Source organism: Parasteatoda tepidariorum, chromosome 11 (genome assembly GCF_982258835.1).
Source record: "Parasteatoda tepidariorum strain Cologne lab strain chromosome 11, Ptep-v5.0, whole genome shotgun sequence".
Taxonomy (NCBI): domain Eukaryota; kingdom Metazoa; phylum Arthropoda; class Arachnida; order Araneae; family Theridiidae; genus Parasteatoda; species Parasteatoda tepidariorum.
The window spans coordinates 306,636-323,949 of record NC_141765.1 but is presented as its reverse complement, the minus strand read 5'-3'; the positions used below and the strand labels follow the sequence as shown (position 1 = coordinate 323,949).

The 17,314-nt window shown below is 31.7% G+C and overlaps 2 protein-coding genes across 8 annotated transcripts in view; both read right to left on the bottom strand.

Annotated features, from left to right (window-relative positions):
* The window catches only part of LOC107445131 (SEC14-like protein 2), a 151,290-nt gene that overhangs the window by 81,492 nt on the left and 52,484 nt on the right, over positions 1-17,314 (bottom strand). Inside the window, exon 1 of one of the 7 annotated variants that reach the window (XM_087154941.1) lies at positions 13,375-13,409. The exons of the other annotated variants lie outside the window; for them this stretch is intronic. The gene's annotated coding sequence lies outside the window, so the exon portion shown is untranslated. Of the gene's footprint in view, positions 1-13,374; positions 13,410-17,314 lie in introns of those variants that run through there. 7 annotated transcript variants of the gene reach the window in all.
* Positions 11,535-16,686, bottom strand: LOC147801142 (uncharacterized). The gene is made up of 4 exons (XM_087155104.1): positions 16,104-16,686; positions 15,910-16,031; positions 14,463-15,430; positions 11,535-12,416 (listed from the first exon to the last, which is right to left on the bottom strand). The coding sequence occupies exons 1-4, from the start codon at positions 16,538-16,540 to the stop codon at positions 11,655-11,657; spliced, it is 2,289 nt and encodes a 762-aa protein (XP_087011230.1). The 5' UTR covers positions 16,541-16,686; the 3' UTR covers positions 11,535-11,654.

Here is a 17,314-nt window from a genome sequence, read left to right as displayed (position 1 = left end):
GTTGAAATACAGCGCCTGGCAAGGCTTGAAGGAAGGGAGCAGCTTGGGGCTGTAAAACTTCACTGATTGTTCAGATTACCCACAATTCGCAGCAATTGAGATCGTCCATGATATGCTATGGCACCCCAGACTATAACTCCAGGTGTTCGTCCACTGTGGCCCTCGATAATGCACTCCGGAAGGTGGCGTTCACCGGCATATTATATATATATATATATATATATATATATATATATATATATATATATATATATATATATATATATATATATATATATATATATATATATATACTATCGTAATGGGAGTACAATAATACAATAATGGGAGAGACACTTTCAGTTTTTGAAATTTTTTGAAATTTCTCAATAAATACTTTGGAGATTATTTTGTAACTTTAGAGGTGTTTTGGTCATGCGATTTCTCATACTAATCAATAAAATGTAAAGCTTTTAGAGGTTTGAGGGACTGTCAATAAACTAAAATTTAATTTTACGAAAATTAATTTTACTAGATTTTGCGAAAATTAAATTAATTTTACGAAATTTTACGAAATTTCATGCAATTTTTGTAAATAACAACCAAATTAATCGATACAGGAGACAAACTTTTGCTATTTTTCTGCATAGGGTGTTCAAAAATACTTGTTTTCGTTTTTAATTTATTGACAGTCACTCAAACCTCTAAAAGCTTTACATTTTATAGATTAGTATAAGAAATTGCATGTCCTAAACACCTCTAAAGGTACAAAATAAGTTCCTAAGTATTTATTGAGAAATTTCAGAAAATGTCAAAAACTGGAAGTGTCTCTTCCATAATTGTAGAGTAGTGTGTGTGTATATATATATATGTAGAGGAGTGTATATACACCGAAGAAACTCTACATTATGACCGCCCTGCTAATAACATGTAGGACCGCCTTTAGCCCTCATAACTGCTAGCACCCGCCGTGGCATTGATTCCACAAGGTGCTGATAGGTAGTCTGAGGTATCTGGTACCAAGCGCTCACCAACAGGTCCTGCAATTCCCTCACATTGCGAGGGGGTAGCGTGGTAGCACGAATTTGGTTTTCCAAGTAGGACCACAAACGCACTATTGGATTAAGGTCAGGTGAATTTGGGGGCCAAGACATGACTTAAAAGTCACTGGAATGTTCCTCGATGATTCAACCCTTATGACATGGTGCATAATCCTGTTGGTAAACACCATCCCCCGCAGAAAAAACTGTTGCCATGAATGGGTGACCCTGGTCTGCAACTATGTTCAAGTAACTTAATGACGTCAGGTACTGTTCTATGAGGATTATGGATCCTAATATGCCCCATGAAAACATTGTTCCTGGGCGAGAAGCCATGCAAACCTGGGCGAGCCCATTGTTATAGATGGAGGGTGGTCATAATGGAATGGCTCTTCGGTGTATGTAGAGTAGTGTGTGTATGCATACGCACAGGCAAAACGAATTGAAGAATTGTTGAACGAGATAGTAAAATAGTTTTGATGTAGAAATCTTTTGAGCTGGGATAAATACTTACTTGCTTGTTTCTTTCCACCATAATAAATTGTTTATATCTTAAATTTTGTGGACGGGGCCGCCAAGCGGGGAGTTCATACACGATTTTTATCAATACAATTTTCATTTCGCTTTTATACCATTTTAAGGAAATGCATAAAAGCAAGTCCGTGCAAAATTTTTATCCTTCCAATTTGCCTATAAAACTAATGTCATTGATGATTAAGATGCATGCTGGTAGATGCAGCAGGATTATTGTTTTCGATGTAAAGGAAAAACTAATTGTGATTAAATCATAATTTTTTTGAAACCAATTACTCTTATGACCGAAGAATTTTTTTACCCTTTCCAAGATTTCAAATTATAGAGATATGAACTTTTAATGTTTTAGGTTTCTTTTATATAATTTCAAAAGAGAATAAAATAAGACGTGTTTTTTTTTTTGGATGGAAACATAATCGAATATTCTATTTTTGTTAATTTTTCTTTATTAGACGCTGTTAATATTTACATAAACCCATGTGGATATTAAATTATGCTTCCAAATAACTCTTCCGTTGCCTAACGTTAGGGAAGATGCCATGCTAATTTCTTAAAAAGAAGCATAGTTAACGAAATGAGTATTTTTGTGAAGATGAACAATATTCCTCACTCTGCTTAAATTTTGAAGTAAAATTGTTATTTTGAATTTTTTTACAAACGGATACCAATTTATAAAATATTTTTTGTTGTAGCCATTAATTGGTAATTTGTCCTCTAGGGATTGGACAGGTGAAATGTATGAGAGAAGTGTGCAGAAAATATGAAAAGAACAAGGAATGTATTTACGAGGATTGACAAGAGACAGCGAGCAAGAGGAGCAGCCAATGAAATCTTTCAAATAAGAGAACATTATAGTTTTTAAAAAAATTTCAGGTCTAGGTTTTCTTTTTTTTCTCGCTTGGCGAGATATTGTTTGCAAATCCTTTAACTTAGACTTTCATTACTATTTAGAATTAGTATTTATAATAAAATTGCATTTTGTTTTCTCTTTAAGGAACGAACATCAAACCACTCTAATATCTTGATTTTCTACTGCTTGACAGGTTAAGACGGCGTTAGTTTACATCCTTTTCCCTTGAAAATACAATTTTTTAAAAATTTGATTTCTCAGGAACTATTGAACCGATTTCGCTCAAATTTTGTATTTATCCGTTTAAAATTGCATTATTTAAAATGATGTAAAAATTTGTATACCTTACAGATGAAAATTTTTTTGACTATCATTAAATAAAATAATGAAAAATAATAAATATTTACTGAAAATTAGATTTTGAATAGAATTTATTATCTTTGGATAAACAAATTTTATGATTGTCTGCAATATAGTTTTTAATTCGCTTAAAAAGTTCGAGATATGATAAAATCCACGAAATGTAAAATAAACTCTAAGGGGTCCAGAGTTTGGACCGCTCTCCTGACCAAACTATTGGGACCATATTTTGAGCGTCAGAAATCTGAATCCGTCGAAAAAAGGCATGTTTATTCCGAAAAAATATATTTTTGTGTCTGATTTCATAAATTAAAATATCGTCTGCATTAATTAATTAGCTTATTAGCGAACTATTGAGTCCTAGAATATGAAGATTCTATCATTAGAATAAAAGTTATTCCAGGTGGTCAGTTTTTTATTTTAAGCATTATGTATTAAGAAAGTATATATATACAAATTCATGTTTACAAGGAACAATTCACTTTCAGCCCCATATGTGCAAGGAAAAAAAATAGAGAGAAAAAGTGTCCGAATAGAATAAATCCATTTTTGTCAATAGCCAATATATCCAAAATATTTCATATGACTTGAAATATACGATGTTGTATAACCAATCTCCGCAAGCCAGAACACCATTATTGCAGGTTTCAATGTTCTGTTTCTGCCATAGACTAAACTTCCTATCATTAGCATAAAAAAACCTATGGACAACTAGTCAAATTTTCAATTTGTGACGTAACCAAGTTAACTATTAACCGAACTTAAAGAAAAAACGTAAGCATTCTCCTCATAAAGGCGCATCTTAACTCTGAATGTAAACAAAAATTGGTTCTGAAGCGTGCGAAGAGATTTTCCCTTTTGCAAACATACATAAACCAAAGCTTTTTAAGTAATAGAACCGGTTGAAAGTCTTCCCTTGCTTCGGAGTTCACCTTTCTTATGAGTTAAACATAAACATTCAAACCGAAACAGTTAAGAGGCTCCGCCCCATTCGCATTGTGTATTGAGGATGCCCCCTCAGGTTTTTTTGAAGATTGAGATAAGGTTAACGGACAGGCAATTCCATGACTTGCACCCTACAATCCAAAAACCATTTCCGTGAAGATTTTGCTTTAAGAATGGAGGCATTTTCCTGATGGAAAATTCGGCTCGGGCTACCAGTTATTAAATAACAGTAGCAATAACTTTCTCGAAAAATTGCTTGTTTTTCCCTACTGATCTCAATCCTCAAGAAAAAGTGAAGGGTAATCCTCAATCGGGCTCTGTATGCAATTAGAAAGCATTTTCAGCCTGTAGCAAAACTAAGGGCAGCATTTACCAAAACCTGGGCAGTGCGTTCAGAGGGTCAAACAGGGCAACGGTAGCAGCCAATCAAAGGGGGCATCAAATCGACTACTAATAGGTGAGAGGGACTAGTGTGGACATTTTTTTTTAACAAAAAACTTTATTAAATATAATTTGTAACATTTTAACTAATTTTTTAAACAATAATTTGGACTTTTTCTGCATTCTGATTCACATCTGGACCTAAAAAGTTGTTAAGTTTTACCATAATAATTTTTCAAAATTTTTTTTGTTTTTGTCCACTCTAGCCCCACTACACGAGGCTAGTGTGGACAAACTTGATAACTTGTTAAGTAGTCATTTATAACAACTCAGAAAGGTATATCTTAAACCAAAATGAAATTAATTTGAATTTATTGACACATATTAATTAAAATATTAATTTGTAATCGAGCATTTCACTTTACTAAAAAAGACATTTTGAACGCAAATCAATATATTTGAAAACCATTATTCAATTCGATTGATTTATAGTATTTGATTCGATATTTGTTTAAATATTGGGAATTTTCTTTTTTATTTCATCAAAAAAATTGAAACGTCAACTAAGTGTGTATTGAGATGAAGTCCTGAAAGTTTGGCAACCATTTTTTTTAATTTTTTTTATTTGAGACTAAGGAAATTTCTTTACTCCTGTAAAAATGAAAGATTTATGATTAGAAGAATTATATCCATCTTTTTTTTCTTAATAACAGAATATAATAATCTTCAAATCTAAAAACAACTTTCACTTTACAAACATAATGCACAACACTGTTTTTCATTTAAGAAAGAAATTAACTTGCATTAAGTCGTTAACTTTTATAGAGTCATTGTTGTCAAGAAGTTTCCATTTGTTTATACCGATCTGATATCATTGCGATTTAAAAAAGAAAAATATTAAAGTTACCAACTTTTAAATGATAAAACTCACTGCATTAGCCCCACGAAGACATCAATACAGTTGAAATTCTGTTTTATCAAATACAGTTGAAATTCCGTTTATAAAACAGCAAAGAGAAAGTTTGAAAGTCACATTTTGCACCTTAAAAACCTTTTACTAATTTCTAATTAGGTTTTCACAGTGTGATTAAGCAACTGCACATAGAAGTGCACACCAGTGTTGCCCATTTACAATGCATCAGGGAAGAAGTTTGACCAACAAATAAAAAAAATATTCAAGATGTGCACTTTTGAGTTATTTAATAGCTTATTTATGATTGCCGCAAAATAAGGAAAGAAAAAGCTTAAAATTTCAGTATGTTTCTGACAGTAACGAACTTGAACAGCTAATTAAAAAGTTAGGCAGAAATTATAAATCCAAATTAAACTGATTATGTCAACGAAATGATCGTGTCGGCAAAGTAATCGTATAGGCGAAGTGATCGTGTTGGCAAAATGAGCTGTGGGTGAAGTAATCGTGACGGCTTTATGAGCTGCTTGTGAAGTGGCCCTGTGATGCGATTTGTCGAAGTGATTGTCCGCAAATGAGAACCGAACTCATATAATTGATGACTCATAGGGTGAGCTAATAGGGCGGTCGTAAGAATTTTCGAAGTAAGTTCGAATTTTTTTTTTTGACGGCACCCACAATATTAGTAACATTTGCAGTATAATTAATATTTTGTAGGTTTCTTATCAGAAAAATAATGGCCCCACTTTCCGATCGTCAAAGTTTGAAAAAATCGTGATTGTCACAAAAAAAAAGAAAAAAAAAAGGGACGTGTTCCATCCTAAATTCAAACGAATAGTTGCAAAAACACAAATAAGGACTTATTTTACGGATAATGCTTTCAGCTGAAAATTTTATAATTGAAACGTCTTTGTTAACAGTACAGGATGATGGGTGTTTTTTTAGACTCATTTGGAAAAAAAAAAAAAAAAACTAAGTTTGAAGAAAGAGGAAAAATTGCATGCATTTGGTAACTATCGTAAAATCTTTTAAGTTGGAAGGCATAACTAATGATTTTTTAAAACAAGATAGGTATAAAATGTCAAATTGAAAATAAAAACGCTTATGAAAAAAAAAAAGAACTTTATTTCAGATAATTCAATCATTGATAGAAAACATCGAGCCATAAACTAAGTTAAAAATAGCAAATTTAATAATCAAAATAAAATTTAATACTTGTTAAGTTTTAAAAAAAAATATTTGCTGAATCAAAAATTTGAATGTTAAAAAGATAAACAATTATTCTAGTTTCCTAACTATATTCTATACTTATTTCATGTTCATCACGTGACAGTAGTTTTGAAAGCATTTTCATTTCTTTTTCAAGATTTCTTCAATAAATAAGTAAATGAACAACATAAATAAATAAATAAATCAAAAGCAACTAATTGACAATTTAACTACCACAAGCAGTTTAACTTAACTCTGTTATTGCTATTTTTAATTTAACTGCGTCTAGTTTTTCCAAAATAATGAAAGCTTTAGCATATTTTAGGTCTTGATACAAAGCTAAAGCAGCATTTGAAGCATTAATCTAAACCTTTATATAGAGGGTCATTAAAAAATGTATCAAATACTTCTAAAGGCCTATCTCGGGAAACTAATTCTTGAAAATAAAACATTAAAATAAATTTTTTAGCGAGTATTGAACTTTTCATCGTCCACTCAAAAAATTGATCTCAAAATTAAAATTTGATGATGACGCACAATATATAAAATAATTTTTTTTTAAACAATTGCTCTAATAAGACGCAAGTTTTTCACCAACTTTTAGCACTAAAGAAGAAGTGTTTGAATTACTTCTATTTTATTTCCTACCTCCAATTTTGTACTTTAGAAATTTCACAGTTTTGTACTACCCAAGCAATCATCAAGGCTAAACTGAAAATCTCCTAGTTACCTCTCAAGTATGAATCTTCGGTAGGTTTGGGACTAATTGTGCTTTAAATACCCCTCCACAAGAAAAAATCAATACAAAATCTATACCTTTCCTTAAAGCTTTTTTTTTTTAATATGGATGCTTTATTTTTAATTTAAAAAGAAACATTTTTATACAAAGCATAGAATTTGTCAATCTTGAAAAAAACCAATATCAAAACTGCTTCGTATGAGCATTGTTGTCATTGTGTTTAGTATAGTAGAATAAAATTTATGAAGTAATTGAATTTTGAGATATTACAACAAAATGTTACAAAAGTTCATCCTACGGTTCTTTCCCATACACGTTTAAATTCTTAACTTTTTTCACTGGTTGAAACTAGATGATAATGTTATATGAAATGATGACTAAAAGAGATATAATTTCTTTCTTTTCGATTTAATATTCCGACCCGAATATTTTTAAGCAATCAAAACAAAACTCCATTTTTACGCTTTTGGCTGATCATTTCATGATTAATTCGAAATTATACTTTTTTGACAATATTCTTCAAGGCTTTTACTCAGAATGAAGATATCGCCAATTAGGCAAAACAAAGAGACACAAAATAACATGTACAGAAATTATTATTATTGCACTTTGTCTTCATATGGAAACAACGAATAAGATTACTTTTCGTAATAAAAAAAGGGATTAAATTATAATAATTTATTTCATTTATATCAATCATATCTCTTTATGGTACTCAATCCCTGTAGAACAGTTTACGAAAAATGCATCGAAAAAATAATGTCACTTTATTTATTTCTAATATTTTTTATTTCTTATAGTTACAAAATGTTTAATATCTATTTTACTTCAGCCATTTTAAGGTCATTTCAACAAATTGGAGGAATTATTAAACTTTTAGCCGTCTATTCGTTTTGCAAACGAGTTTGAAAAGTTAAAAGCATTATCTATAAAATGAATCAGGATTTATGTTTCTACTACCAACTATTCACATTTTATAACAAAAAATGTGCAATTTTTTGAGAAAAATCATATTTTTTAAAATTTCGACAATCGGGGTCTAGACATTACTTTATTGAGCTGAAACTTTCCAAATAATAGTTTTATACCAAATGGCACATTTTTAGGAGGTGTCGAAAAAGATCGATGAAAAAAAATTTCCTCATGTTAATAAAAACCACCCTTAGTACATGCACACGATTTAACAATTTTTTTCTTTCTTTCATAAAATCAAATTCCCAAAATGTACTAATTTATAAAGCCTAAGAAAAAAAAACTCTTTCAGCTGAATTATTGTTACTTAGAAATATTTTATTTAATATTTTAATGAATATTATTTGTAAATACCATACGAAATAACATTTTACTTTAATGTCTTTTCATTAAATTGAGAGAACATAATAAGTTCCTTAATAAAATAATAATCACGAAAACAGTTAAAGCTGTCAATATTATTCCATACACATTTTAAAAGAATGACACAATCTTCTAAATCTTAATTTCTTTCTCTTTTTAATCTCAATTTTCCTCTTGTATTTATTGCTTCCTTTTATATTGTTTCCCTACGCAACATAGATATCACATTAGTATGTAAGGTTTTTTTAATCAAACAATTTACTTTTTGATTGTTATAGAGTAACGTAGCAGTAAAATTACGAGGAAAAATAACAATATAATCTGGGTCTTCAGAAACACATGAAAGATTTATTAAATTAATGTAGAACCTTGATAAACCAAGTTTTGATTATCAAGGCTTGATAAGCGATTTCATTTTATAAAAAGAATATTGCCGATTCCTACTTATTAAGATTCTTAAAATATTATAAATTTAAAATAAAATTTAAAAAAAAGAATACTTTTCTAGGCTTGATTCTTTTCAGGTGTAGTAGATAGGTATTGAAAAATATTTTAGTGATTTTCAGAGAGGTTAAAAAAGTATAAAGAATAACACAGAGACAACCCGTATAACATATTTCCGCATAGGTAATTCATAAATCGATTGATATTAATGCATGAAACAAATTGGATAAAATTTTAAAGCATATTTTCATCACAATCTTATGTAAGACAGTGCACAAAAGTTGTATGAAAACCAAAGTTTCAATTTCCAACTCCGCAACAGAGCTTAACACATTTTCTTGATTCTCTTATAGAAAAAGAATGGCCACTTTCCTCACTAGACTTGAATTCATTTTCTATTTAATCCATCTTGGATAGATTCTGCCATCCCAGTAAAATCCTCGAAATCGCAAAAATATTAGCTGGTTAGTTGCGGTTCGCAGCAGAAAATTTTGTGACTAGTTTACAGGCCTTGTTGCATTGAAAGTTATTTTCATCTTTATTTGAATGCTTAGTTTTTCATAAGCATTAAAATTTTACAATATATTTGTCCAAGTATTTCTCGTCATACTGTATGGATTGTGATTTCTATAGCAGAGGGCACTGTATCCTTTACTTCACCGAAGTCAAGCATCACTGGCTACGGTCAGTGTGCGGGTGGGTGATCACTTGGATCAGTCTGCGTAGGGACCGAGGGTGTGCGGTATTGGTCCTCGTTAAACTGTGCTACCGTAAAGTGCTCGACTTCGCGCGCAGGTCGTCGGGCTACCGAAGCGGGGGTGCCATCCCCTCCGCAGAGGATCAAAATTGTGATGGCATGTCTTCGGATCATCCTCCGGGATGTTTCCCAGACTGTCGCCAATAGCCCACTGTGCAGCTCTAGTGCGACGTAAATTAACAACAACAACCTTTACTTCAGCAAAACTTCCGGGTTATCGTATGCAGTATACTTTCCTGACATATAGCTAGTGCTGGCCATTTGTTTACTGAATTCGATTTGTTGTTTATTGCTTGAGCAAATATTTGATATTTATTGTTAAACTAGAATACTCAAGTTCATATTACGGACATCAAAAATATTAATTTGTTACATATATAAGAACATAAGCTATTAACGAATATTACTTCAGCAATGTACTGAATAACCTTTCTTCTAATTTTAACAATGCGCACAAAATTATTACTCAAAGACAACTCGTGGAAGATAAGAATTACCAAGTTATGCTATGTACGCAATATATAACAATACAAAAATAAAAATATAACGAAATCAGGGCTTCAAAATTACCGGTTTCTTTGAAAACTAAGTCACAATGTCTCGTCTTTTAAAAATCGAAATTATTTTAAATGACATTGCCTTAGCATTTACCAAGACTAATAGATATTGCCTTAGCATTTACCAAGACTAATAGATATTGCCTTAGCATTTACCAAGACTAATAGATATCTAATGAATCGTAAATAATTTGAATTCAGACTCTGATTTACAGTAAAAAAAGTACTCTTTTTGTTTCTTTTCTTTTTACAGTTACAGTTTTCAAAAATATGGTCCTCGTAGGATAAGCAACAATAAGCTAGTCGTGCTTTTATAACCGGAATTTTTCTAGATGTGTTTCTTAGTACTTATTTTTAATGAAGTTTCCATCCATAGTGTCTAGATTATAAAAAAAAGATATTTATAACAAAGGAAAAGCTGCCATTAAATATAAAATTCACGGTTAAATATTTAATAACAAAGCTGCTAAGTATCGCAATTTAAGAAAAAAAAGCGCAGAGGGAAAAAAAAAAGATAAAATAACGATACAATCTGAATAACTTTTGATCGAATTTTCTCGAACTAGAACTCAATCTTAAGGAAACTTAAAATAACGTCTGATTATGTTACTTCAAAATATTGTATGCACAAAATCATTTGCAAATTTAAGGTTTGACTCACGAACTATAAAGATTAATTTAAAAAACCTGAAAATACGATGATGTGATCAAAAGTTATTAAAAGTATCCGCCTTTTATTTATTTTCACGCACTGTGAAGTGCGCAAAATGAAAGATGGAACACCCTTAAAAAGTTTTGATTTTCACTACTAGGTCTCAATCTTAATGGTTCGGAAAACTGACCTCAAATATACTACACTATCAAATATGCTAAGAGCTTGTGAATGCTCTGTTCAGACTATAGTGACATCCCGGAGTTAGCGCGCAATCGCAAATTCTTAACTCCCGGAAAAATATGATAGTTTGATCTGGAACACACCATTTATATTAGGATCACCAATGGCAAATGGTGATTTCGTACCTTGATGTAACTTGTTAACTTTCGGTCTCGGTTCCAGTTTTTTCTTCTTTTTTTTAAATCAACATTTACAGCAGTTTTTGTCAGACATTATTTGAACATTTCATAATACCAGTTAAAAAATTTCATAACATATTACGATCAAACAATAAATTTAATCGCCACGGAAGTTCATTTTTTTAAAATTTTTTATTATAGTTATAAAAATATCTTTACTTCCGAGTCACATCATTTAATATTTTGAGTTTCAAGATTTGCAAAACTATATTTCGTTGGTTACTTTTCTGAAGTCCTAGTCACAAAATATAGTGCACGCTGTTGTGTCTTTGTAGATTTTAATAATATTTTAGATAAATAATAACGAGAGTCGACATTAGTTATAATTAGTAGTTTATTAATAGAATGAAAAACATGAGGCACGTTGTTACATCTTTTGGTATCATCAACTTATCAAGTGCAGTTGAAGTTGTAGTCATTTGATGTCTTACTAATAATCAATTGACAGTAGAAGTTGTAGTAAGTTATATCACACACCCCTTTTCAAATTTTATCAAATTAATTCAATACATAAAGAATAATCCCATTAAGCATAATAAATTAATCACATACATAATCACTTAAATATTGGGGTCGTTGTCTTATACGACTACTGCCTGGACCATTCACAGTCTCTGATCTAGAAACTGTATTAGTAATGATCGTACATTTATTTCCTGGAGACTCATCAGGATCATCATCATAATAATGACTGGCAGTACTACCACAATATTCATTGCATGTTTTATACAATTTTAGAAATCTCCTATTTCTTATTAAAGTTCTCCCAGAGTTTGTTTTGATTTCATATTGACGAGGACTTTTAGTTTTACCCACTACAGTAGCTGGTTCCCATAGTTTGGATTTGACATTTTGAACAATAACTTTATCTCCCTGTTTAAGTTCTTTTAAAATTTTACCAGATTTATCATAATAGTGTTTCTGCTTCTGTTGCCTCCTTAACAATTCTATGTCAATATCTTTAAAAAGTTTAGGATTAAGAAGCTTACTGGTAATGGGCAATTTAGTTCTCAGTCGCCTGTTGAACATTAGCTGAGCAGGGGATAAGCCTAATCCAGAAATAGGTGTATTACGGTATTCTAATAAGCCCACTGACGGTCTACGATTATCTTCAAAAGCTTTCTTAAAGATAGACTTACATATCCCAACTGCTTTCTCAGCCATCCCGTTGCTTTGTGAATAATTTGGACTCGTGAATATTAATGTCCCACCCCTTTCCAAAGCTTTTGAACTCATGGCTGTTAAATGGGACATTATCACAAATAATAGTTTCTGGTATTCCGAATCTGGAAAAAATGTCTTCTAACTTGAGTATAATTTCGGTGGCAGTCTTATTCTGAATAGGTGCAGTCTCAACCCACTTTGAATAATAATCAATTAATACTAAATAATCCGTATTATGAAAGTACATTATGTCAATTCCAATTCTTTGAAAGGGGCGAATCGGTATCTCATGTGGAATTAGCGGTTCTTTACACTGGGACTTATGAAATTTTTCACATATGGTGCATTTGGAAACCATAGTTTGAATATCTCGGTTAATACTTGGCCAGTACATTAATTCCCTAGCTGTACTTTTACATTTTGCAATACCCAAATGAGATTCGTGAATTAACATTAACATATCCTGTCTTAATACAGCGTTTCTCAACCTTTCAGTATTCGCGGCCCAGTTTTCAAATATAATTTTCATCGCGCCCCCCACTTGCAGTAAAATGTATGCAACAATAATGTATGTTGAGTATTTTGAATTCTGTCCTTAAATTATTTTTAACTAACTACCAAAACAAAAGTAAAGTAAAAATCAACAGCAATTGAGATTGCAGAAACTATGTTTGGAGTTAATTTTTCAAAACAATTACAGTTCATACCTCTTTCAAATGATACTGCTGCTATGAGAATTGGTGATACAGCTGAAAATGTAGTGTCAGCTTTTCTCGATGTTGCGTGACAAAATGTTTTCAATAAACTTTGAAGCAAGAGATATTAACTTCCTTCTGAAAAAATTAACTCAATAATTCTTGATTAATTCTAATGAGTTAACTCAAAAGAATCGCTAATGACTTCACACAAGAACTATCAAAGTAAAATCAATAAACAAATTATGCACTCTGAAAACAAATATCTTTTTTAAAGTCGGGAAACTTGTTCCTATCAGCAAGACACTTAAAGTGCCTTTTTAAAAGAAGTTTGCCAGTCCAAGTGTTTTTTCTAAAGATAATTTGAGTAAGTGAAAAAGTGATTTCAAAACATGACTCACCTTTGGAACCTGTGCGAAACCTTAGGTGCAGAAGCTAAAATTTTAAAATTGTACTATAAAATAAATGAAATTTTCTTTTACAATTAAAAGTATACGTGATATATATTAGAGATAGGTGTAAGATGCTACAGAAAAAATTCAGATACACAGACTGAATCAGAAAATTATAAAAAAAATCCTTAAGGCCAAGCCACCCTTGGCTCCCCACCTTCAATTTTGATTTAATAAGTTGTTTCACTTTAATAAGTTATTAAATGTGTCAAAATGTATTTTGTTTTCTATGTATATGTGCGCTTTCCTTTCATCCAGTTAATCAATTTTTTTAAATAATATTTTCTCTTGAATATTCTCGCGCCACCCCTCTGGTGTGCTCGCGCCCCACAGGTTGAGAATCGCTGTCTTAATATATTCGGAATTATAATCTTATCGTTTAGAAATGCAAGCCCTTCTAAACAAACTATGTCATTTTTAACTTTGTAATATTGCTTCAAATTTTCAGGTACCTTTCCCTTTTCGGGCCAGCCCTTTTGAAAGTATTCACCAATAAGTTTTAAATCTTTATCTTCTTCAGATGCTTTTTGAAATTGTTTAAACCTGCTTTCACTCATTGGTAAGATTTTAAAAATTGAATGCACCATGCTTAACATTTCAGGATCATCCGAAACTTTATCTTTTACATAAGCTCTAGACAAAGTGTCGGCAACATACATTTCTTACCTGGTAAATACTTTACTATGAAATCATAATTCAATAATTTAAGAAGCATTCTTTACAATCTAGAAGAAATTTTACTAATTGGCTTATGCACTATAGAGGTTAAGGGCTTGTGGTCACTTTCAACAACAATCATATGACCATAGATCAAATTGTGATATTTTTGAAAAGCAAAAACAATGGCCAATAATTCCTTTTCAATCTGTGCATAATTTTGCTCAGTCTCAGTTAAACTTCTAGATGCAAAAGCAATGGGGTGACCTTCTTGCAATAAGCAAGCACCCAGACCATCTTTTGAACTATCACATTGAATAGTAATTGGTAAAGATTCATTAAACACTTTTAGAACTGGTGTTGAACTAATGGTTGTTTACATCTTGTTCCGGACCCCATTGAAACTCTACATCAATTTTTAACAAATTTCTTAGAGGGGCTGTAACAGCTGAAACATTTGGTATGAATTTTGAAAGAAAATTAACCATACCTAACAGTCTCTTAATACCACTCTTGTCAGAGGGTTTCTCTATTGCAACAATAGCTTTAACATGGCCTGGATCTGCTTGTATTCCACATTTTGAAATGAGAACACCCATATACTTTACATCAGGAACTTTAAATTGAAATTTGTCAGGATTAAATTTTACATTATTAGCTTTGGCCCTCTCTAAAACTTCTAATAAAATGTTATCATGGTCTTCTTCATCCGCACCTGCAATAATTATATCATCGAAATAAATTTCCCCACCTTTAATATCCCCAAATAGTTTCTGATTTTTCTTCTGAAACACTTCAGGAGCTGAACTAATACCAAAAGGTAGGGGGTTAAATTTGTATCCACCGAAAGGAGAGTTAAAAGTGCATAATTTTGAACTTCTTTCATCTAACGGCACCTGCCAAAACCAATCTTTTAAATCGACCACAGAATAACATTGTTTTCCCACTAATCGGTTAATTATTTCATCAGCGGATGGAATTGCATGGTGCTCACGTTTTATCGCTTTGTTAAGATTTCTAGGATCAAGGCATATCCGTAGCTTCCCATTAGGCTTTTCAACCACTACCATACAATTAACCCAATCTGTTGGCTGATTAACTTCCGATACAATGCCTAACTTCTCTAATTCATTAAGAGCTTTTCTTAACTCTTTATATAAGGATTGAGGCACTCTTCTAGGAGCATTTATTACAGGAGCCACATCTGTTTTTACCTCAATGTGACAAGGTTCCCCAGGAAACTTTCCCAGTCCCTCAAACACAACTTTATATTTTTCAACTACTTTTATTTTAGATTCAAGAGTATCAATGCATTTGACCAATTGTAGCTTTTCACAAGCTTGTAAACCTAGGATAGGTTTTTATTTCACATCAATTACAATAATTTAAGTAACATATCAGAATATTTGTCAGTGCTGCACATTAAATCTATGGAACCAATAGGTTCCAATTTGTTATTTCCATATGACACTAAAACAACATCAGTTGAGCTTAAATTTTTTTTCACATTTAATGTCTCAAAAATATGCACAGACAAAACATTTACCTGTGTCCCTGTATTTAACTTAAAAGACACCTGCTGACCCTCAATTGATATTGTTTTAAGCCATTCATTACAATGTACCGAGTGAGCATTAAGCACACTATCAACAAAAAGACAAATATCATTATTGTCACTACTATTAGAGTCACAGGCAAATTGTACCTCATTCACATTTTTGTTGTAGTTGAACTTATCTTTGCACATCACAGCAAAATGATTCTTTTTTTTACACTTATTGCATAATTTATTATATGCCGGGCACTGCCCTCTTTTGAGCACTCTACCACATGACTGGCAGTCCACATTAGGATGCGGATTTCGAGCATAACTGCTACCTTGTCCTTGCTTTTGAATCACATCAATACTACTGCCATTTGTTGACTCCTTAATAGTTTCAACTTGGCTTCTGCTCAGTTCACATGCACGAACACTGTCAACAGCCTTCTGTAAGGTTAGACTGGGCTCGCTAAGTAATCACTCTTGCAGTCCAGTGTCTTTCACTCCAAGTACTATTCTATCTCGAGTCAAGCTGGTTTCCTGCTCTCCAAAATTACACGAAGCAGCCAGAGTTTTTAGTTCTGTCACATAGTTGTCAATGCTTTGACCATCCTTCTTAGAGCAGGAGAAAAACTTAAATCGTTCAAAAACTTCGTTACTTTGTGGAAAACAATAATCATCAAATTTTTTAATAATACTATTAAATGTCTTTTCATTATCTTCTAACTTAAAGGTATTATAGATATTTTCACCTTCATCACCGATTAGATTCAACAAGATCGCTATTTTAACTGCATCTGGTTTTTCATCTTTCTCCGAAGCTACAAGGGAATTATTAAGTTTCTGCTTCCATTTTGTCCAGTTTTCTATCAAATTGCCACTAAATGACATGGCTCCAGGTGGTTTGAAGGTTTCCATTTCAATTATCACTTATAAGCACAGGTGGACACAAAAAGTTCCATACACTACTGAACTACTAACTTACGCAGATCATTTACACATGGGTACGACTTTTTCCTTAGGAAAATGCTTTTCTGACACAATGTTGTGTCTTTGTAGCTATTTTAATAATATTTTAGATCAATAATAAAGAGAGTCGACATTAGTTATGATTAGTAGTTTATTAATAGAATGAAAAACATGAGGCACGTTGTTACATCTTTTGGTATCATCAAGTGCAGTTGAAGTTGTAGTCATTTGATGTCTTACTAATAATCAATTGACAGTAGAAGTTGTAGTAAGTTATATCACACACGCAATCCATGATTTTAATTTTTGTTAAATACAATCAAATCGAACTTACCATTTTTGCTTGTTAGCAATCTTTAAAGTTCAATATTAATATTAAATGTGACGAAATTAAAGTTTTGGTTTGTAGCAAAATCATAATAAAAAATTGAATAACCCCTTCCCATCAAGTGTCCCTGTCTCCCATATTGTGTTTAAAACCACTCAGTCTTGCTGCTTATTAACCTATTCATTACATCGGTTCACATACTTACATACATACTATCACTTTTGCTAGTACTGTTTGTCTAAGATAAGTACTCTGCCCGCCTCAAAGTCTGCGGCAGTCTGGTGCTATGGAAACAAGAAGAGGGCATTTTAGGGAAGGTAGCTTCGATGATAGCTTGTATGGGAAGTATACCAGATTTGCTGACTCAGCCACCAGTAGGAGACTTATTTAATCTG

What these genes read in the sequence shown, in the direction of transcription:
- LOC147801142 (XM_087155104.1), bottom strand. Translation starts at nt 16,540, where the DNA reads ATGGAAACCTTCAAACCACCTGGAGCCATGTCATTTAGTGGCAATTTG. An exon ending in TGTGGACTGCCAGTCATGTG is followed by an intron (nt 15,431 to 15,909) that starts GTAGAGTGCTCA and finishes AACCTATCCTAG; the next exon opens with GTTTACAAGCTTGTGAAAAG. An exon ending in AATGGGGTCCGGAACAAGAT is followed by an intron (nt 12,417 to 14,462) that starts GTAAACAACCAT and finishes TACTCAAGTTAG; the next exon opens with AAGACATTTTTTCCAGATTC.